The sequence below is a fragment of the Telmatherina bonti genome (genome assembly GCF_933228915.1).
Source record: "Telmatherina bonti genome assembly, chromosome: 14".
Lineage (NCBI taxonomy): Eukaryota > Metazoa > Chordata > Actinopteri > Atheriniformes > Telmatherinidae > Telmatherina > Telmatherina bonti.
The window spans coordinates 8144234-8167290 of record NC_136612.1 but is presented as its reverse complement, the minus strand read 5'-3'; the positions used below and the strand labels follow the sequence as shown (position 1 = coordinate 8167290).

The following is a 23057-nucleotide window of genomic DNA, read 5'->3' as shown; positions in this document are numbered from 1 at the left end:
AAAATCCTAACTTCATGAGGCCACATTTTATTGCCAGTATAAGATATGCAATATATCAGAAATTAAAACTGAGACATTTGTTCATTTCATGGAAAATATGAGCTGATTGCGAATCTGCAACAGAGTTTATTGTTTATTTATGATCTTATTCACCAAAAATACTTCCAGACAAATTTGTTCTTAAGTCCTTATGATTATGGTCTTGGCGTTAGAGTATTCCCAAAAGATGAAAACGACTAAACTTTATTGGATTGCAAGAAAACATTTTTTAACTCTATATTTCATTGAACAGAGGAAGGCGTACAGAAAAGTGGAAAAAAGGAACGGTGACGGGGTTGTAGGGGAACAAGAAGCCTTAAAGAACAATGGGTTGCCCTGTGTCTACAGTAAAATTCATGTAAAAGTAAAAAGTCATGATAAGTGTCCTTAGCTTGTCGTGTAAACAGTCAACTTCAACCATCTTTCCCAGCATGATTCTTCTGAAGTCCTTGTCCTGTGGCTCAGTAGCTCCATTACATACAGCTCACTCACAACTTTTTGCCGCTCATGCCATGTTAGCAGGTCTACTTCGTACCATTTCAAGTTTCATTTCAATGGTACCATTTCGTACCATTACTTCGTACCAAATTGAATTTCCCTTTGGGGATTAATAAAGTATTTTTCATTTCCTTGTGATTTTTTTGGAGGCTGGTAACATTTTTTCCTTAGATATCTGTCTTATGTTAACACATTGCCTGAAATGTTTTACAAATACTTTAATGTGCAAGATTTCAGTATTTTATAGCCCAATATTTTGATTATCATCTGATGGATTACCTCCCAGAAATGTATGATTTTTGGGCATGAATGCGTCACATTTATGTCTCCAGATTTTCTCCAGCATGGCAGTGGAGCTGAAGTGTGTTTATTTCTGCTCCTGCGTGAGATTAAACATCTGATCAAGTTTAGTTAAACAGTCTCCAAACCCGTGACGTTGCTGAAGTCTGCTGTGTCCGTGTCGTACGCTGCCATTCTGCAAGAAAACATTTTATTTAAATAAATCATATAAAATCCAACATAGACATTAATACATGTGGGGTACTGCAGGGGTCACTCCTGTTTATTTAACTTATTATTAATAATGTTGATTTATCCAACCTGTAAACATGTATTTGGATTCAGAATTATATTAATTTATTAATAATAAAATAAGAAATGGATGAGAAGGATGGATGAAGGAGAGGACAATGGACAAATGTGGGAAGAAAAGATAATCACTGTTATGTGGGACCATGTGGATGCAGACTTGTTGACTCCTGTCTCCCCTCTTGTTGTCTCTTTTCCTCCGGTAACATCTTCTTGCATGTCAGCCATGGTGGCGTGTTTATGTGTACTTGCTGGTGTGTGATGGAGGCTGTGGGATGCTGCTGGGCTGTGATGGATCCAGAAATGCCCAGACCAGATATCACTGAGATGTCAAACCAGTCAGAAACACGGGAAATCGCGTAGCGTCTGAAATGTTCTTCCAGTTCAATCCTTTAATGAAACCATTAATAAAAACACACAAAGACAAAAGAGAAAAACAAGAATGTCTTTATGCAGAACTGATGAGAGCTTCCAGCTTGATGCTTGTCCTGCAGCACCAGTCTGCAGGTCATCCGTGAACATTTAATTTCCTGCATGTTTTATCTTTACTGGAAACTAAAACCGTCCGACTGCTGAACAGTTTCATCCTGCAAGCCGTCACAGCCATGCGCCCAGAACATCCGACTCGCCTTCACTTCGGCTTCTGGCTGAACTGAGGAGAAAATGAGGGAGCTGAACCTTGTCACAGAGGAGACCGATGGGCTTTGCGTCTCATCCCAGACAAACAGGAAGTAGAATCACCAACACTTTTCTCCAGTTTGCCTCCAGTTTCTCACACCAGCTGTGGGAGGGAGGGTAAAAATGCTAAGCGACGCAGATGCATCATCATCATTTAAATGATGATGATGATCCTGGACAATGCTGTAATTCCCTCTGGATGCATCATCATCATCATCATTATTATTATTCTTATTATTATTACTATTATTATTATTATTATTAATAATATTATTACTCATATTACTCTGAAACCACTGGAGCTGATTGTCCAAAGAAGAATGTTGCACAAGCTGATGAAGATGATGGAGGATTCTTCACACCCTCTCCACAACACAGTGATGAAACAACAAAGTGTGTTCAGTGAGAGGCTTCTTCAGGTCCGATGTAAGACTGAAAGATACAGAAGATCATTCCTGCCAGCAGCCATCGGCCTCCTGAACAAGACCTCCTCAAATTAATTATTATATAATAAAATATAGAATTTCCCTTTCGGGATTAATAAAGTACTTTTTATTTCATTTCATTATTATTATTACTATTACTATTATTATTATTATTATTACGACTATTATTATTATTACTCTCTGGCTGTAAAAAAGAGGACGTATGGTCACCCTGACCTGGGGTGATCGGTTCCACACAGTTGGTTCAAATTTTTGCTTGTTTCTTAAAGCTAAAGCTACGAACTGTGGGGTCTTTTTTAATTATAATTATTTAATAAATGCACTTTGCAACAGTTTCACAGCAGAGTTTGTCTGGAAATGAACCAGGACCCCCAGTTTAACCCCTCTGGTTCCCATCAGTGTGTGAAGGAAGCGTACTGGTTTGTTTGAAGTGGACCCGACCGCAGGAAACAACCAACCAGATGACGTCTTCATGCCAATGCTGATGGATTTTATTTAGTTCCACGTGGAGCACAAGTAAACAAACGTGTGACAGATTGCATCCGCCATTTTTAATGTGAAATCGCCCAACTTACAGACTCAATGATCTTCATCTAATCACTAATCAATATAGAAGAAAACTACAAATCTCAGCTTAAAGTGCTTACATAATCTTTTCTTCACACCTTGTGTGGTGATGCACAAAACCGACAACACGACAGAAATATTAGTGCAAATGATTCTCTTCAGTGTTTCATTCAAATAAGAGGAAAACAACGTCTTTGCTTCAGGTTCACAACGAGTCCGAAGAGTCCAAATGAGTCAGAACAAGTCTGAACGAGTCAGAACGAATCCAAACGAGTCTGAACAAGTCTAAACGAGTCAGAATGAGTTAAAACGAGTCCAAACAAGTCAGAACAAGTCTGAACGAATCCAAACGAGTCAGAATGAGTTAAAACGAGTCCAAACGAGTCAGAACAAGTCTGAACGAGTCAGAATGAGTTAAAACGAGTCAGAACAAGTCTGAACGAGTCAGAACGAATCCAAACGAGTCTGAACAAGTCTAAACGAGTCAGAATGAGTTAAAACGAGTCCAAACGAGTCAGAACAAGTCTGAACGAATCCAAACGAGTCAGAATGAGTTAAAACGAGTCCAAACGAGTCAGAACAAGTCTGAACGAGTCAGAATGAGTTAAAACGAGTCCAAACGAGTCAGAACAAGTCTGAACGAGTCAGAGCGAATCCAAACGAGTCAGAATGAGTTAAAACGAGTCCAAACGAGTCAGAAAGAGTCAGAACGAGTCAGAATGAGTTAAAACGAGTCCAAACGAGTCAGAACAAGTCTGAACGAGTCAGAATGAGTTAAAACGAGTCCAAACGAGTCAGAACAAGTCTGAATGAGTCAGAACGAATCCAAACGAGTCAGAATGAGTTAAAACGAGTCCAAACGAGTCAGAACAAGTCTGAACGAGTCAGAATGAGTTAAAACGAGTCCAAACGAGTCAGAACAAGTCTGAATGAGTCAGAACGAATCCAAACGAGTCAGAATGAGTTAAAACGAGTCCAAACGAGTCAGAAAGAGTCAGAACAAGTCCAAATGAGTCAGAACGAGTCTGAACGAATTCATACAAGTTAGAGCGAATCTGAACAAGTCAGAACAAGTCTAAACGAGTCAGAAAGAGTCAGAACGAGTCCAAATGAGTCAGAATGAGTTAAAACGAGTCCGAACAAGTCAGTCGTGTTTGTTTTAGTGAAGAACGGGGTAAAGCAGTGAAACGTTACTGGGTTTTTCTCTACGTCTGCTCACTGTGTTAACGCTGGAAAACTTTTTACTAAAACGTCTTCTCAGCAGTTTTCCTCCAAGTTTAGTTTGCAGCATCAAAACCACTATCTGAAGGGGACTGGGTCGAGTCTGGTTCTGGTAGTTATGAACTGGGATTACACACTGGATGGACAAAAACAGTCAGAAGCTTTGATCACGACCCAAAGTCACTTCAGTCGGATAATAAATCTATTTCCATCCAAACTTGTGTTAAATTAAACTCCTGGGGTTGAAGATGGAGTCGGGCTGCTGGACTGGTGAAGACCAGAGGGGTTCTGGTCTGTCCCAGTCTGAGCCAGATCCAAACTCTTCGTTTTAGACACATGTGGAGGTTCCTGGAACCGGACTGGACCCAGAACCATTTCTATGCTCCATCTTCTACATCCCAGTTCGTCCAGGTGAGGGCTGCGAGGGGGGCGGGGCCTGTCTCAGCTGGGTGAGGATCGGCTCGGTTATGACCCGTTATGAACCAGAAGAGTCTGAATAAAGAGAAGTGTTCATCGGCAGCTAGCTTGTGACCTGCGTGTTGGCAACAGAAGAAGAAACCCTCTTTAAAAGCAACGTTACAGATCTGACGGTGGACCTTCGTCCTCTCATGGAGGTTTCCAACTCCTCAGTTCCTTTCACAGGAAAACAGGATCGTCAGACATCTGAGACATCCGCCAATGTTTCCTGCTTTCCGTGTTTCTCTCGCAGACATCAGCGAGCGAGATGTGAAGATCTGGCAGGAAACCGTTGCTACTGGCACATGTGAATACTTTTACCTTGAAAGTGTTCTGATCTATTCTACGTTACAGACAAGAGCTGGAAATCCACACTAACCCAAGCAGGTGATCATGTAAACCTTTAGATACGCTGATGTGTGATCACAACGACGTGGTTCAGCTTTCATTGTGTCCAACAATGAGGTAAAACTTCAAAAGTACGTCCACAAAACAACTTCTGCTTTTTTTTTTTTTTTTTGGCAACTAAATGTGAACTCTTCCACTTGGCAGGTGTGGAGCATGCAGCATGAAACCAGAGGGCAGCTGCTGGTTGTGGGGTGGACACATCGCTGGCCTGCTCGGCTGGAAACAGTTGCTAACACCTGCAGCAACTGTGAGGGAATCTTCAGAGGTTTTACAGATGGGGAGATGATGAGATGAAGGCAGATCAGGACTGCTACACCGACAGCTCTAATTCTTAATCTCCAGGATGGAGGGGTTGTGGTCCAGAATGGCCAGGATGATTTTGTCCATGTACTGCCTCAGGCGCAGGTTGATCTCCTCCTGCTCCTTCAGAGCATCCACCAGCTGGAACAGAGACACACAATCAGATGAGAAATAAATAGATCTACTCCAAAACGTTTTATTGATGATAAAATCATAATATTGTTATGACTTCGGCAGGACCTGTGGGCTCTGTGTCAGTTGTGTTGCCATGGTGATGAAAGTGCTGGAAACTATCCTGCAACTTTGCCTCAAACGGCTTCACGTAGCGACAGAAGCGGAAGTCTGACTGGGACTATTTTCCCTCCACAGGAAGCAGGAGGCTTTGCCGAACACGTCAGGGTGGGATTTGCTTCTCTGGGCTAAAATCATTCTGAAATTACCGCCCTTTGAAAAGTCGCTACTTCCTGCTGTTTGGCGAGGAATCATCCTCCCAGTTTACATGGAGATGCTTTGCTTTCAGAGGCTTCAGGGAGGGGAAACTCCGGTCTCATTGTGAGGGAGCTGAGGCTTTAACGATACGCTTTCGTTTGTTTGTTGGGTTTCTGATTTAAATTTTGATTCTTCGATATTGTTGATTTTTGTAGACTTAAAAACAAAACAAAAACAGTTCAAAACTGTTTTTGCTCAACATTTTTCTTCATTTCTATGAGGAAAAAACAACCCAGTAGCCACACCACCATTCTGCTGCTATAATGCCCAAGAAGACAATCAAAAAGATCAATTAAAACAATAAAAATGACAATGGAATTTTATAATAGATTATCTTTATTTGGAAAAACAAACAAACAAACAATTTTTTAAACAAAAATATCGATTTTAAAATTGTAAAGCAAAAAATCACGATATTTGATTTTTCTTTTCGATTCTTCGCCTCTAGAGGGAGTGGACATCGTGATACAAAGATGTTTTTACTCTAAAACTTGGGATTTTTTTTCAGTTTTATTTCTGCTGAGAGCTCATCTCCATGGCAACCCATTAAAAACGCAGAATTTCACTTAATCTGAAGTCCATCTGGGGAGATGAATCTTTCAGAAAGCATTGAGGACAGAAAAACACCTGGAAGTCGGATATACCGTCTGATGGCTCGTGAACATTATTGGATGTATTTATGTGAAATAAGACGCTGACTGAGGATGACGAAGCACAAAGAGCTTTAGATCCATAATAACCAGTTAAAAAAAATCTGAAAAAAGTTTCATGTTTGAAATGTGAAAGACATAAATTAGAGGTGGGAAATTGAATAATAATAATAATAATGACCCGCCGACACACTGACCTCGTCTCTGGAGGCGTTGTCGATCTCGGCCGCCAGACACTGGGCCTTGGTGTGACAGGAGAACAGGTTCTTGGCTTCGTACAGACTCAGACTGAGAATCTGAGCGTTCAGGTCGTCATTCTGGTCCCGCAGCTTAAAGTTCTCCTGAAGAACAAGAGGAACAACGTCTCCTTGCAGTCGGGAACAATGCCAGGAAATGAGGAAGGGGAGTGATGTTAACCTGCTTCAGTCTCTTCACTTCATGCTCCATCTCCATCTCCCTGGTCTTGGCGTTGTACTCCGACAGCCCCTTGCCTTTCCCAGGATGCTCCATTTCCAGCTTGAACAGCTGCAGATAGTCCAGCTCCCGGCGGAGGTCGTCAATCAGCTGGAGAGATTCAACACGTGACGGAAAAGCCGTCTACAAAGTTCACCATTCAGGAGAGCAGTGACAGAGAGAGACTCACCTCCTGCATGGACTCTTTCTCCTTCTGGAAGTCATGGCGGTTCTGCCAGAGCTTGTCCATGATCTTCCTGTACAGGTCCATCTCGTCCTTCAGCCTCAGAGAGGTGTCCTCCAGTTTATCCGTCATCCTCTGCTTCTCCTGCAGCCGCATGGAGAGAGGAAGACACAGAAGCGTCATAGCAACAGATCCAACATGTCAGCCAGGAGATGACAGCATCTACAGCCATGGTTCAGATGTTCCATTTCCACAACTGAGACCTTTCCAACCTCTCCTCTGTGATGTAGTGAGTTTAGCTCTGCAGAACATCCATGTTGAATCTGTAGCTGGCTGAAAACACGCCATTAAGACCATTATGGATAAAATGTTAGACCAACATGATGCATCACCAGAAAAGATGACATTACGTCCGTTTTTCTCTGTGAAAAGCAGCTGATGGGACTCTGAACTATATTTTATATAAATAATAATATTTATCAGGCTCCACTGCCTGAGCCCCTGCTGTCCCATAACTCCACACTATAAACCAGACTGGGCTACATACGGAGCTGGCTGATCCTGGTGGACTCACCTGGTCCAGTTTCTCAGTCTGAGACTTGAGTCTACAAACGTTGAGCGACATCTCTCCGTTCTCGTCCTCTAGCTGCTGCACCCTGTGGATCAACAGCAGATTTATCCACCCAGCACATTTCATACATGAGCCGACCGGCTTTATCTGTTTGTCTGTTTGTGTTCAACATACCCTAAAAGGTTATGGACGGATTTTCATTAAATTTTCAGGAATTTTGTTGGAAACGTGAAAAAGAAGAACTGGTTTAATTTTGGTGGTGATCCGGATCACCGTTTGGATCCAGGAACTTTTTTAAGGTCTTGGTGGAGGTTTGCGTTCTTTGAGTGTTTTTCTGCATAACTTCTGAATTGCACAGTTTTGACACAATATTAAATTTATTTTCAGACTTTCTACAACTGTTTCTCTATATTGCTAAATTAATAAATGTAAATAAAAGAAAGAGTCAACCGTAGTCAAGAGAAAACCAGTGACAATTCCCGTATTTTGTTTTCAGCATACGGTTGCAATAACCGGCGAAATATTGAAAGCAGATTGTGTGGAATTACATTTCATCAGGTTGAATAATAATTTATTTGACCAGATAAAATAGATAAATCCAAATGCATCAATAAACGATCAAACATGTTAGTATCAAATTCATTTATACATTTATTTATATTGTAGCTGCCTCATGTCTTTGTTAAATAGCATTATAAAAATATTTAGGATAAAAACACAGTTTTTAATGTTTTACTGGGTCTGTATCATAACAATATCTCTGCCCTTTGTAACAAACTGAACTCTGAGAAAATTCAGGAAAAATGTGTGAAGTTATTGTTGGACCTAGACTTTACAGATAAATGCATCGGAGGCGCATGGAGACCCATCCCAGATTGCAGCGCAATGAGACGTCAACTCGTCTAGGCAGCGTGATACTACACGGCGTCTATGTATATATGATGTCTCTGGACACGAGCAGCAGGACAGGTGCGTCACCATGACAACCTGAGAAGACAGCATCACTCTGCCTCCAACAGGCTGCTTCTGGATCTGCTGGATCCCCATTGAAACAGTTTACACCCAGATGTTGTGTTTCCATTGATACTGAGCTGAAACCGTGAACCTCCTGCATGTGATGAGTGTGAATGCTGAAAGCAGGTGAGTAATGAAGTGTACCTGGAACAAAGCAGGTCTATCTCTGAGTTCCTGTCTCTCTCCATTTTACTGTAAGTCTCTCGGTGCCTCTTCATCTCCTCCTCCAGACTCTCTGCAGCCCTCGTCTCAGCATCCTTCACCTGCTCCTCCAGCTCATGAACCCTGGAAGGAACGAGACAGAAACAACATATTTCATGTGGACTGAATGTTCTGGTGGTCTGCAGCTGAAGGCGTATTTAATGCCAGATATGTTGCCTAGTTTCTTTACTTCCATTGATCCAGTTTTACCAATATGTCAAACAGCAGCTGGAAGTAAAAGCTGGCCAGAAGATTTTCCTGCTTTCTAAAGAAATGTTCAAAAGCAGTTTTATAATGTAGTTGCCAGAAAGACGCCGCCCAAATCCTGCTAGCAGTCCGGGTACAAGTCCTCGTAAAAGTCTGGGTTGAAGTCCTGGTAAAGGTCCAGGTCAAAGTCCTGGTAAAGGTCAGGGTACAAGTCCTGGTAAAGGTCCAGGTCAAAGTCCTGGTAAAGGTCAGGGTACAAGTCCTGGTAAAGGTCCAGGTCAAAGTCCTGGTAAAGGTCAGGGTACAAGTCCTGGTAAAGGTCCAGGTCAAAGTCCTGGTAAAGGTCAGGGTACAAGTCCTGGTAAAGGTCCAGGTCAAAGTCCTGGTAAAGGTCAGGGTACAAGTCCTGGTAAAGGTCCAGGTCGAAGTCCTATTAAAGGCCAGATAGAACTACCGGCAAATGTCCAGGTAGAAGTCCCAGCAAAGCTCCGGGTAGAAGTTCTTGCAAAGGTCCGGGATGAAGTCCTGGCAAAGGTCCGGGATGAAGTCCTGGCAAATGTCTGGGTAGAAGTCCCAGTAAAGGTCCTGTGGACCAGGTATGCATGTTTTACCTGTGGACCAGTTATGCATGTTTTACCTGTGGACCAGTTATGCATGTTTTACCTGTGGACCAGGTATGCATGTTTTACCTGTGGACCAGTTATGCGTGTTTTGCCTGTGGACCAGTTATGCGTGTTTTACCTGTGGACCAGTTATGCGTGTTTTACCTGTGGACCAGGTATGCGTGTTTTACCTGTGGACCAGGTATGCAGTTTTACCTGTGGACCAGGTATGCAGTTTTACCTGTGGACCAGTTATGCATGTTTTACCTGGTGACCAGTTATGCGTGTTTTACCTGTGGACCAGTTATGCGTGTTTTACCTGTGGACCAGTTATGCGTGTTTTACCTGTGGACCAGGTATGCGTGTTTTACCTGTGGACCAGGTATGCAGTTTTACCTGTGGACCAGGTATGCAGTTTTACCTGTGGACCAGTTATGCATGTTTTACCTGTGGACCAGGTATGAGTGTTTTACCTGTGGACCAGGTATGCGTGTTTTACCTGTGGACCAGGTATGCAGTTTTACCTGTGGACCAGGTATGCGTGTTTTACCTGTGGACCAGGTATGCGTGTTTTACCTGTGTACCAGGTATGCGTGTTTTACCTGTGGACCAGGTATGCAGTTTTACCTGTGGACCAGGTATGCGTGTTTTACCTGTGGACCAGGTATGCAGTTTTACCTGTGGACCAGGTATGCAGTTTTACCTGTGGACCAGGTATGCGTGTTTTACCTGTGGACCAGGTATGCGTATTTTACCTGTGGACCAGGTATGCATTTTTTACCTGTGGACCAGGTATGCGTGTTTTACCTGTGGACCAGGTATGCGTGTTTTACCTGTGGACCAGGTATGCATTTTTTACCTGTGGACCAGGTATGCGTATTTTACCTGTGGACCAGGTATGCATTTTTTACCTGTGGACCAGGTATGCGTGTTTTACCTGTGGACCCTGTATGCGTATTTTACCTGTGGACCCGGTATGCGTATTTTACCTGTGGACCAGGTATGCGTGTTTTACCTGTGGACCCGGTATGCGTATTTTACCTGTGGACCAGGTATGCATTTTTTACCTGTGGACCAGGTATGCGTATTTTACCTGTGGACCAGGTATGCATTTTTTACCTGTGGACCAGGTATGCGTGTTTTACCTGTGGACCAGGTGTGTGTGTTTTACCTGTGGACCAGGTGTGTGTTCTCATGTTTGAGCCTGGACTTGAGGTCCCCGTTGGCCAGACTGTCGCTCTCGAGCTCCGTCACCTTCTTCTCCAGGTAGCTGACCTGAAAGAGGCAACCAGGTAAACAGAGTTGCTGGTAAGCCAGATACGTGCTGCAGTATGCTGAGATGGGAAAGAGGAGTTCCATGAATCCAGTTTTCCTCTGGAGATCCAGGAACACGTCTTCTCCATACGGATCATTTCCTGATCATGTGTTTATTCTGTAAACATCATCCAGTAAGTAAAATTTTGTCTCATGTTTCTTGAACTTATAAAAGTCCCAGAAACACTATTCTTTTATTAGTTTCTTTTATAAGAAGATGTTTTGGATGAGACCTGATATTGGATGATTGTGATTGATCATACAGGATAGAAACAGGTGGGACAAAGTGCCAGGATGTTCTTTTTTCTCCACTTCCTGATGCTTTTCAGCATCCACGCAGTGTCGACACGGTGCAGAAACAGACACTCTCAATCTGTTCAACTTTCCTCTCCAGTCGCTTAAAATCCTCAAAGTTGGACTTTTCTCCTGTTACCTCTGGGACCACTGGTCCAACATCCAGTCTCACTGTGGCGACGCGCAACTCCCCGACAAGGTTAGGTGTTGCCATGGAAACCACCAATCCTGCTTTCCCTCCTGCAGGCAAAGCCTCAGCTCTTTGTAGTTTCCTTCCTGGTTCTGGTCCTAATAGAGGTTTTCCATCATGGTTCTGGTTCTAATGGACGTTACTCTCCATGGTTCTGGTCATGATGGAGGTTTTCTTCCCGGTTCTGGTTCTAATGGAGGTTTTCCTTAGTTCGGTCATTACTTATCTAAACGGGACTGGATCATGAGGTAGATTTGTCAGAACTGGTTTAAAACGAGCAGTTTGGTATAAAATTTCATTTACTTTCTCTGTGATGTCGAGGTCGCAGGAGTCGATGCTGTCAGTGAACAGATCCTCTGTGCTGCTGCCCTGACTGGAGCCGAAAACGCTGTGGTTGGCCTGGAACAGCTGACTGCACGCACACACACATTTAGAAAGTGATGACACACACATCTTCATCACAATGATTTTGACCAGAAAACATCATCATCTAATAAAGCTGAAGGATGAAGGTCAGATGACTCACCGTCCGAACGCTGTGCTGGAAATCTTTCTGTTAGGACTGAAACACAAGAGACAAACTGAGTCATACACACTGAGGGGTGCTTATCATCATCATCATCATCAGGTCCCGACCATGTGCAAGTGACAGAAGGACTCAGAGGCCTCCTCAATCCGATGTTCCACCTTCGCCACACATTAAAACAAATGACGGTTTATAGAAGCGTGCACGTATCAGTACAGCTGGGTTTATCCAGCAGCGGTCCCAGTCAGAAGTGGACCTGATTTCAGAGCTAAGTCTGGTCCTCAGTCCAGTTCACTGCTGAACATCTCCTTCATGTAGTTTAGTCCCTGACTTATCCATGAAGCACTCAGCTGTAAAAAGATCACATGACTGCAGTAACGTATGAAGCGGTGTAGTGATCTTTCTTTAGGATGAAGATGTGATAAATAATGTTGTTATCATGGATCATTGTAGATTTACCACACAGAGTCTCTGAATAAACACTACATGTTGTGGCTGGATTGTAAACCTCCTGGATGGGAGAGAAATGCTGGAAACGTCCGTTAATCACCTAAACGGTCAGATATTCATCACAGAGTGATGATGATGATGATGATGATAGAAGAGACAGACTTTCACTGTTACACAAACTCTTGTAGACGTCTGTATAACCAGTGTGGATGTGATGTGTCCACCTGTTGGCCTTCAGGTTTCTGAGCCGAGCCTCCAGGTCGTTGAGCAGGTTCACTTTCTTGCAGCACTGAGAGCAGTAGATGTCCAGCAGGTCACTGTTGTAGAGCTGCCGCATCTTCTGAGGGGTCTGTCCTGCACTGCAGACACGACGACACCAGAAACAACCTGTTAGTCACACCTGCAGTTCCACAATGAGTATTTTTCACGTGTGAAGCGCCAACAAATGTCTGAGTGAGGAGAAGGACCATGTTTTACAGCTGATTCAGAGATGACTTGGTATTTCAGCAATCAGCTCATCATGTTTCAGTTTAAATAGATTCAGAATAGAAGCAGAACCCCCCAAAAAAAACTCACATTCACCATAAATATGACCTCCACACACCTACTAAATGATGACCCTACTCTGTTGATTTAAGACTCAAGATTAATATCACTGTCCGACCAGAAGACTCATGTCTCATCTCCTGCAGCCACAGAGTAACTAACACACACTATGGATAAATGGATGGATGGATGGATGGATGGATGGATGGATGGATGGAAAGATAGATGGATGTACGAATGGATGTACGGATGGATGTACAGATGGATATATGGATGGATGGATGGGTGTACGGGTGGATGGGTGGATGGATGGATGAATGGATGGATGGGTGGATGGATGGATGGACGGATGTATGTATGTATGTATGGACGGACGGATGGATGGATAAATGGATGGGTTAATGGATGGATGGATGAGTGGTTGGATGGATGGATGGATATATGGATGGATGGATAAATGGATGGATGTATGAATGTACAGATAGATGGATGGATGAACAGATGTACAGATGGATGGATGGATGGATAAATGGATGGATGTATGAATGGATGGATGTATGGATGTACAGATGGATGGATGGATGTACAGATGGATATATGGATGGATGGATAAATGGATGGATGTATGGATGGATGGATGGATGTACAGATGGATATATGGATGGATGGATAAATGGATGGATGGATGGATGGATGGATGGATAGATGGATATATGGATGGATGGATAAATGGATGGATGGATGTACAGATGGATATATGGATGGATGGATAAATGGATGGATGTATGGATGGATGTACAGATGGATATATGGATGGATGGATAAATGGATGGATGTACAGATGGATATATGGATGGATGGATGGATGGATGGATGGATGGATGGATGGATGGGTGGATGGATAAATGGATGGATGAATGGATGGATGGATATATGGATGGATGGATAAATGGATGGATGGATGTACAGATGGATATATGGATGGATGGATAAATGGATGGATGTACAGATGGATATATGGATGGATGGATGGATGGATGGATGGATGGATGTATGGGTGGATGGATAAATGGATGGATGTATGGATGGATGGATGTACAGATGGATATATGGATGGATGGATAAATGGATGGATGGATGTACAGATGGATATATGGATGGATGGATGGATGGATGGATGTATGTACAGATGGATATATGGGTGGATGGATAAATGGATGGATGGATGTACAGATGGATATATGGATGGATGGATAAATGGATGGATGGATGGATGGATAGATGGATGTATGGGTGGATGGATAAATGGATGGATGTATGGATGGATGGATGTACAGATGGATATATGGACTGATGGATAAATGGATGGATGGATGTACAGATGGATATATGGATGGATGGATGGATGTATGTATGTACAGATGGATATATGGGTGGATGGATAAATGGATGGATGGATGTACAGATGGATATATGGATAGATGGATGGATGGATGTATGGGTGGATGGATAAATGGATGGATGGATGTACAGATGGATATATGGATGGATGGATAAATGGATGGATGGATGGATAGATGGATGTATGGGTGGATGGATAAATGGATGGATGTATGGATGGATGGATGTACAGATGGATATATGGATGGATGGATGGATGTTAGACCAGAAACAAACCTGGAGGGAAGTGAGGATCCCAGGTCTGAGAAGCCGTTTGTTCGGGTGTCCTCTTCAGGACAGGGACTGCTGGGAGTCAGGTCCACGTCCACCCCCTCTCCATAGTCCTCAAACTGCTCCTCCCCAGAGATGACGGACGCTGATGCTGAGCCAATCAGGTGGCTGGGATTAAAGAGGAACATGATCAATCATCAGAATACCATGACTACAATCTGGAGTCTGCATCTGGTCCAGAGTCTGGATCAGACCCAGAGTCTATACCGGATCCAGAGACCGGTGTACGGGAGGCTCTGGACTTTCTGCTGCTGCTCCCACTGACCATCAGACTTTTGTCCTGATCACAGTCAGACTTTTTTAGGATCCAGAACTGGTTTCTTGTGACACTGTGTGTCTAGACCACCAGACCTGCATCCTCTGGATAAAATCCTGGAATTGAAAATTGAGTCCATCCACAGCGAACCTTGTAGTTGTGCTGTGGCCCGCTGGACCACCCTGCAGGGCGCTGCCAGCACACTGACCTGTCTGAGCGGGATGTGTCCAGAGTGTCGGAGCTGTTGGTGTTTTCTGCACTGCTGTCCATGTCTGCATCAGCACCGCAGCCCTCACCGAACGCACTGCATTCTGGGTAGGAGTGTGTGCACAAGATGAGAGGCGGAGCCAGCTTGGCCTCCCCGTTCTGCCGAGAAAAACACATCAGAGCGAGGATAAGATCACCTGCGGTTGGACCTGACCTGGCGTCTGTTTCCATGGAAACCCCTTCCCAACGTTCCACACAGTTTTCCCATGAATACAACGGTTTGAGGTCCAGAAAGACTTTCACAGTTTTTCCTTTTTATTTTAAAGTTTTAATCAACCTGAAACATCACTTCATCCGTGGAGGAAGTGATGTTTCAGGAAGCGGCTGGACGGCTGGAATCAGATGTTATTCCACAGAGTTTAGAGGGAAGCAGCTTCTGACTTGTTTCCTTTTAACTAAAAAAATCCTGAAATTTTCTTTGTCATAAAAATCTGATAACATTACAATAATGTTTGAGTTTAGACCAACAGGAAATGAGCTGCTGTTAAAAATCAGATGATTTGTTTCTAGAAGCGAGCACAGGGCTCTAGACGACACCCCCCAACACACACACACACACACACACACACACACACACACACACGCGTGCACTCCTATGGAAGTAAATCTGTTCCACCAGATTTTGAATTTTAGCATTTTTTAATTTCAATTTCAAGCACCAAACTTTTATGCAACTAATTAACATATCTGAATTTTATTAAATCGAATTAAATGCATACATTTTTAAATCGTTTATTTTTGCTACTATGTTTTCAGAGTTTTAAAATTCAAGACTCAAAATTCAAAGAAAAGAAAAACAGGATTTGTTGGTTAAAATTGGCCGTCAGAAAACCTGTTCCACTGGGATTACCAGTCAATTCAGTAAACATCGAACTGGTATTCAACTATTCACGTCACACTCCATCAGTCACCTCGGACAATTTTTTTTATATTCGGAAGTAGCGCAGACAAAATTGATCATAGCTTTACACTGACAACAGAAACGAGATGGTAATCCCAGTGGAACAGATTTTCTGACGGCAAATTTTAACCATAAAATTTTGACTGTTGAATTGTGGCAGTCTGAATTATTTTCCTTTGAAATTTCTATCTTCGAATTTTAAGTCTTGAATTTTAAAACTCGATTTAAAACGATTAAAAAATTGAAGCATTAAATTCAGATTATTAAAATTGAGATACGTTAATTGGCTGCATAAAATTCTGGTGCTTAAAATTCAAAGGCTTATAAAATGTTAAGATCTGGTGGAACAGATTTACTTCCATACAGGTTAAAATCACTCTTGGTGGGAAGGAAGACAAACTTGCAGGAACTGTAACGAATGATGAATTTGTGACTCCTCTGAAGCGAACCAGAAGAGTCGACTCCCATTTCAAAAGAGCTGAATGTTTGGTCTCAGCTAGCAGGCAGGGGGCGGGGCTTTAATTCGATGGGATCACCATGTGACTAATCACAGACTGGGGTTATATAAAGGAAGAGGCTCTGAGGGCGGCGTAATGGACCAGGTTCACCAAGCCCCTGAGAGGAAGACGTGTAGTTGGATTTAAATGCAAACACATCAGGAGAAAGTAAAACAGTGAGTGGAAACAGGGCCGGATTAAACGTGCAGAGGCCACTGGGCCCAGAGTGTCCCAGGGGCCCCCCTTCCCCACCACAACATTGTGAAAAGTGGGAATGATACACTGTGAAACAATGTTTCTAACATCTCTCAACCAGTGGTGCCAATAGCAACCCACTAGACACTGTGTTGTAACTATCTGGCTTTTTATTTTATTATTTTATTTTGTTTCATGTCCAAACTGCTGGTGTTTGCCCTACATGGACCTCACGTGCCCATTGGATAATCCAGCCTTGAGTAGAAACCTGAAGAATCATCTGGCAACATCTGGCTGGATTTAAACATCTGAAGAGCTGGAATCTGTGCTGTTTTCACACTTCATTTGTTCGTTGGCTGTGGGTCTGCGTGCACAACTTCATTCAAAGGTTTGATTAAAAGGAGGAGGCGGTACCTGGTAAATGTATCCGTTGTCTGTAACAGCCTGATGGCGGGACGCCAGACTGCGAGGACCCACGGCCATCTTTAGTATCTCCTCACAGCCTGCAGGAGGAAGGAAGGAAAATGGCTGAACAGTAGAAACTGAATGAGACATCGTGTCCCGAATCCACTGGGGACAAACCATGGACTGTATATAAAAAGATGGGTGGCGCCTCCGAGATGTCACCCGTAGGTTTCTGAAGAGCTGAATTGAAGCTCAGTGGGCGGTTCCCACCATCGCCATCTTGGCAGGGGCATGCGTGTCATCTCGTCCGGAAAATACAAATATGGGCAAAGAGGTGGAGCTGAGAGGGGGGCTGTGAGCGTCATGGTGGATGATTGACATCGAGCGAACTCCGAGCTTTCTGTAGCTAAGAGCTAACCGAGCTAACCCGGAGATAACAGGAGATAACCAGCTAACGGAGGTAAGCGGGCTAAAGCTAAGTCACGTTGTTAACCGGCTAAAAACCGTGGTTGTTCTACGTTTTTCTGACTTGAAGCAGGAGATTGGGTACCTGTCAATCAAAAGGACACGCCCCTAAATGTTAGAAAAGAATTCACTCCCCCATAGGAAGGTAAACCTGACCTATTAGACCGAAAATGGATTTTTGAACCAGGCTGTAAACATGTTTATTTCTGCTGTGAAGTTGGTCTTTTTAACATGGGAGTCTATGGGGATTCACTCTGTTTTGCAGCCCCTAGTGGATGAAGGGGGAACTGCAGTTTTATGCCCTTCCGCATAGGCTTCACTTTTAACATCCGAAGGCTCCATCCATCTTTCATATATGGTCTATGGGACAAACCCACCTCGGACCACCTCCAATGTGTGAAACACAACCAGTCTCCCTGAGAACCCATCAGACGTCTTACCTTTAATAGCAAACACTGCATGACAGAAGTCTTTAAAGTTGATTTTCCCGTGAGCATTGGGATACAGGTGTCTGGTCAGCTTCTTCACCTGCAACAACAAGACGTCCAGTAAGTTCTACCAGTAAAACCATCACACGGAAACTTCCTGAAGTACATTTTACTCCTTCAGCTGGAAACAGGACATGGAGGTAAAACTGAGGTTTGAGGTTTGAGACTGGAGATAATATATATGTATATATCTATATATATCTATATCTATATATATCTATATCTATATATAGATATATATAGATATAGATATATATATATAATATATATATAAAATATATATATGAAATATATATATATATATAAAATATATATATATATTTCAACATAAATTAATCAATAAATTCATAAATGACACAAATAGATCAAAATAAAATGATATATTTTGATCTGATAGATCTGATTTTTTTATTATATTCTCTAGCAGGAGGTTCTGGAGATCCAGTTGGTCCAAAACCTTCAACACACAGCCGTTGATAGTCCTGATCTGGCCTGAACCAGACCTGAACTGGTCCCGAGCCAGACCCGAACCGGTCCTGAGCCAGAACAGGGCCAGGTCTACGCAGCACCTGAACTGGAACTAAACTACTCCTGAACCTTAAATGGACCTGAGACTTTACCAAGGCTGACATAAACATGAACCAGATCAGAACCACGCCTGAGCCAGGCATGATAAGGCCTGGACTGGACCCGGACTAGGCCTGATCCAAGCCTGACCCACATCTGAACCAGGTCTGAGCCGGACCAGGCCTAAACTGTGCTGTGCACCGTGACGGATTGTAAAACTTATTTCAGCACGATGAAAGGAAACATGGTTCATTCTGAGGATCTGTGGAACTGGGATGCTGGGACCAGCAGTCAGACTGGTTTCAGAACATCTGGACTGGGTCTCAGATGGATGAAGACCATGATGTCCTGATCATTCGTTGTCACTGAGCAGCGTCGTCTTGACTTGGCTTCATACAGGACGAGGATGATGACGATGATTAAATGAAGAGTAGATTTCAGCATCAGGGATCCAGGGAATGACTAAAGCAGAGTTTTCCAGTTCAGGGAAGAAGCAACGCTGCAGTGCAGAACAATTTATTTACGAATAATCAACGATCTGCCTTCATCTTCCTCCACAGGGAGCAGCAGGAGGCGCCTCCAGTCTGACGGAGCTATTTTTACGCCTTCAGCTGAAAGAAAAATCCTCCCTGCTGCATGTCCCCGGATTTAATTCCCGTTTTCCTTCTCGTTGTCCCACAGCAGCAGGATTCACCTGTTTTCTTTCCTTCTTCCTCCTTCTCTGACTGCACGGTTTCTAGTGTCATTTACAATCTATGTGAACTAGTTCTATCCTGGTTGGACTGTCAGCACAAACATACCAGATCCAGTCTAAACCAGTTCTGTCCTCTGGCTGCAGCTTTTGAATTAATGATGATTAAACGAGATAAAATATGAACGCAGCAACCTGGCGAGGATCCAGAAATAAACCACAGAATCGGCTGCTTGTGAGAGCGTGCACGCCATGCTGATATCTCGGCATGCTGATATCTCTGCATGGATGAAGGCTCGCCACCTTCAGCTCAATCTGTCCAAGACAGAGCTCATTGTCTGTCCAGCCAATCCTTTCTTACATCAGTAAGACGCTGTCTTGTTCCTACGCCTGCTGCCCGGAATCTTGGGGTCATGGTGGATGACCAGCTGACCTTTAAAGGTGGAGTATGTAAGATTTTCAATCTTATCAATATAACTAAAAAAAAATAACAACAGTCATAATTAGACAGTTTTTTTTAAACATGTAGGTTCCACTCTGTCTATATTTGATGTGTTATTAAATTACAAGTTTAATTAATAACAAAGACCCTTCTTAAATGTTTGCCTACCAGTAAAAAAAAAAAAAAAAAGTGCTTTTTGTCATTTGTCATTAATTAAATTTTTAATGTAATAACGCATCAAGTATGGACAGTCTGGAACCTTTAAGGTCCATGTTGCCTCGGTTGCCCGTACCTGCCGATATGCTCTCAACAACATCAAGAGAATCAGACGTACCTGACCGAACACACGACTCAGCTTCTGGTTCATGCTCTGGTCAACCCACACATCGATTACTGCAGTTCCCTACTGGCAGCTCTGCCTGCGTGCTCTGTTAAACCTCTGCAGATGATCCAGAATGCCGCAGCGCGTCTGGTTTTCAACCAACCCAAACGAGCTCATGTCACTCCGCTGCTAATCGCTCTTCACTGGCTTCCAGTTGCCGCACGCATCAAATTTAAAGCTTTGCTTCTGGCTTACAAAACAACTCAAACGGCTCCCGTCTACCTTCACTCCCTAATCCAGACCTACACTCCCTCTCCACAGCTACGTTCCACCAGTGAAAGACGCCTCGTGTTACCACCACAACGTGGGACTAAATCACCAGCCAGAATCCTTTCCTCTGTTGTTCCACGATGGTGGGAGGATCTCCCAAACTCTGTCCGCTCTGCAGAGTCCCTGTCTCAGTATAGCTATATTTGTTGGAAAGTTGGAGAACTTAGCCCAGTTCTTTACAACAAACTTTATGGTATTAATTCTTTGTATTATAAAATAGGTGATATTATGGGGTGGGAAGGAAGTAAACAAAGAGAGCCTGCAGCACTTCATGGAAGGACCTGCGTCCAACTGGATGGTCCACCAGCACCTTCCTATGATGTCATCTACTGGTAGATTTCCTGCTTGTGTTGTTCTCACTCATATGTAAGTCGCTTTGGATTAAAGCGTCTGCTAAATGACTGTAGAATAGAATAGAATAGAATAGAATAGAATAGAATAGAATAGAATAGAATAGAATAGAATAGAATAGAATAGAATAGAATGTTGGAGGAACCAGGAAAGACTTTCAGCCTTCTCATCAGTAAACTCACATGTGGAGAGAAACGATCCCACCACCATCAGCTGACAGGAAGCGAGTCATTGTTACGATGTGGAATCCATCAGTTATAAGCTGATGATGAATAAATGTTCAGATGTTTGCACCTGTTTCCGTCTGAGACGTAGGTGTTTACCTGACGTTCCCACACCTGTACTGGCCGTGAAACGTAGGAGATTAAAAATACAAAATCACACGTAGAAACACGGCTGCAGGAGACCAGGCTGGAGGAGACCAGGCTGGAGGAGACCAGGCTGGAGGAGACCAGGCTGGAGGAGACCAGCTAGAGGAAACCAGGCTGGAGGAGACCAGCTAGAGGAAACCAGGCTGGAGGAGACCAACTAGAGGAGACCAGGCTGGAGGAGACCAGGCTGGAGGAGACCAGCTAGAGGAAACCAGGCTGGAGGAGACCAGCTAGAGGAAACCAGGCTGGAGGAGACCAGGCTGGAGGAGACCAGGTTGGAGGAGACCAGCTAGAGGAAACCAGGCTGGAGGAGACCAGCTAGAGGAGACCAGCTAGAGGAGACCAGGCTGGAGGAGACCAGGTTGGAGGAGACCAGGCTGGAGGAGACCAGGTTGGAGGAGACCAGGCTGGAGGAGACCAGGCTGGAGGAGACCAGGCTGGAGGAGACCAGGTTGGAGGAGACCAGGCTGGAGGAGACCAGGCTGGAGGAGACCAGCTAGAGGAAACCAGGCTGGAGGAGACCAGGCTGGAGGAGACCAGGCTGGAGGAGACCAGCTAGAGGAAACCAGGCTGGAGGAGACCAGGCTGGAGGACACCAGGTTGGAGGAGACCAGGCTGGAGGAGACCAGGCTGGAGGAGACCAGGTTGGAGGAGACCAGCTAGAGGAAACCAGGCTGGAGGAGACCAGCTAGAGGAGACCAGCTAGAGGAGACCAGGCTGGAGGAGACCAGCTAGAGGAGACCAGCTAGAGGAGACCAGGCTGGAGGAGACCAGCTAGAGGAGACCAGCTAGAGGAGACCAGGCTGGAGGAGACCAGCTAGAGGAGACCAGGCTGGAGGAGACCAGCTAGAGGAGACCAGGCTGGAGGAGACCAGCTAGAGGAGACCAGGCTGGAGGAGACCAGCTAGAGGAGACCAGGCTGGAGGAGACCAGGCTGGAGGAGACTAACCATCAACATGGTGGGCTGTCTTGTTTGGAGACATTTTAGATCCAGCAGAAGACAGAAAGTGGAGCTGCTCCCTCGGAGTGTTTGATGGATTAAACAGATCCATTTCTACAGTGTTTCCGTGGTAACGCAGTACATTACATCATACATGGAAGAGGACGCCTCACATCTGCCAAACTGGTTTAAAACCTTATTTCCTCACAGAAGACATCAGGATGCGGCTGAACGACGTCATCATAGATTAATAAATATAAATATGATAAATATAATAAATATGATGTAACACACCACAGATCAGAGGATTGATCAATGGATCTAAGGCGACTGCTGAGCAGAAGAACCAATAAGATCTTTCAATGAACTCATGACGGCTGGGTTTTTTTTTTTTTTTTAAATTTACATCAAATCACTGGATGTTTTAATGATTTAAAAACATTAAATTCTGCGACATAATTTCACCTTTAAACCATCACTGATCAATAAAATCACTTATCGATTCTTCCTATTTTAATCAATAATTATGTGGAGCGGATGAATCCAGAGTTTAACCAGGTCCTCTACAGGCGGTTCTGGTTCTGTTCGGAGGAACGACCTCCAGCTAGAGAACGTCTCGCGCACCTGTGACCGTGACAAAAACACGCAGGTAGGTTTTCAGCTGCAGACTTATCAGACCTGAAGGACACGTTGTAGACAAACCCCACACCGGACCAGAACCCCTCCGGACCAGGCCCGGACCTCACCTCGTCTCCTTGGCCGAACTGAAGACCGAGGTCCAGTAGGTGCTCCACCCGGATGAAGCCGTCAGCATCATCGTCGCAGACGTCGAACACCTCCTTCAGCCTCCTGAGGAACAGCAGGAGCTGCTCCTGGTCCGGGAAAACCTGCCCCTCCATCCCGGATCTAGTCTCCTTCAGACCCAGCGGGACAGAACCGGGAGGAC

At 44.0% G+C, this 23057-nt stretch overlaps 1 protein-coding gene across 1 annotated transcript; it reads right to left on the bottom strand.

Annotated features, from left to right (window-relative positions):
• Nucleotides 1-5218: 5218 nt before the first annotated feature.
• Nucleotides 5219-23010, bottom strand: rab11fip4a (RAB11 family interacting protein 4 (class II) a; the record flags this gene model as incomplete). The annotated part of the gene is made up of 15 exons (XM_079252359.1): nucleotides 5219-5342; nucleotides 6538-6681; nucleotides 6758-6904; nucleotides 6984-7121; nucleotides 7552-7633; nucleotides 8707-8847; nucleotides 10744-10847; nucleotides 11674-11782; nucleotides 11897-11932; nucleotides 12571-12705; nucleotides 14570-14731; nucleotides 15088-15245; nucleotides 17154-17242; nucleotides 18050-18137; nucleotides 22858-23010. 15 exons carry the CDS (start codon nucleotides 23008-23010, stop codon nucleotides 5226-5228), a joined length of 1803 nt encoding a protein of 600 aa, XP_079108485.1. The 3' UTR covers nucleotides 5219-5225.
• Nucleotides 23011-23057: the final 47 nt, after the last annotated feature.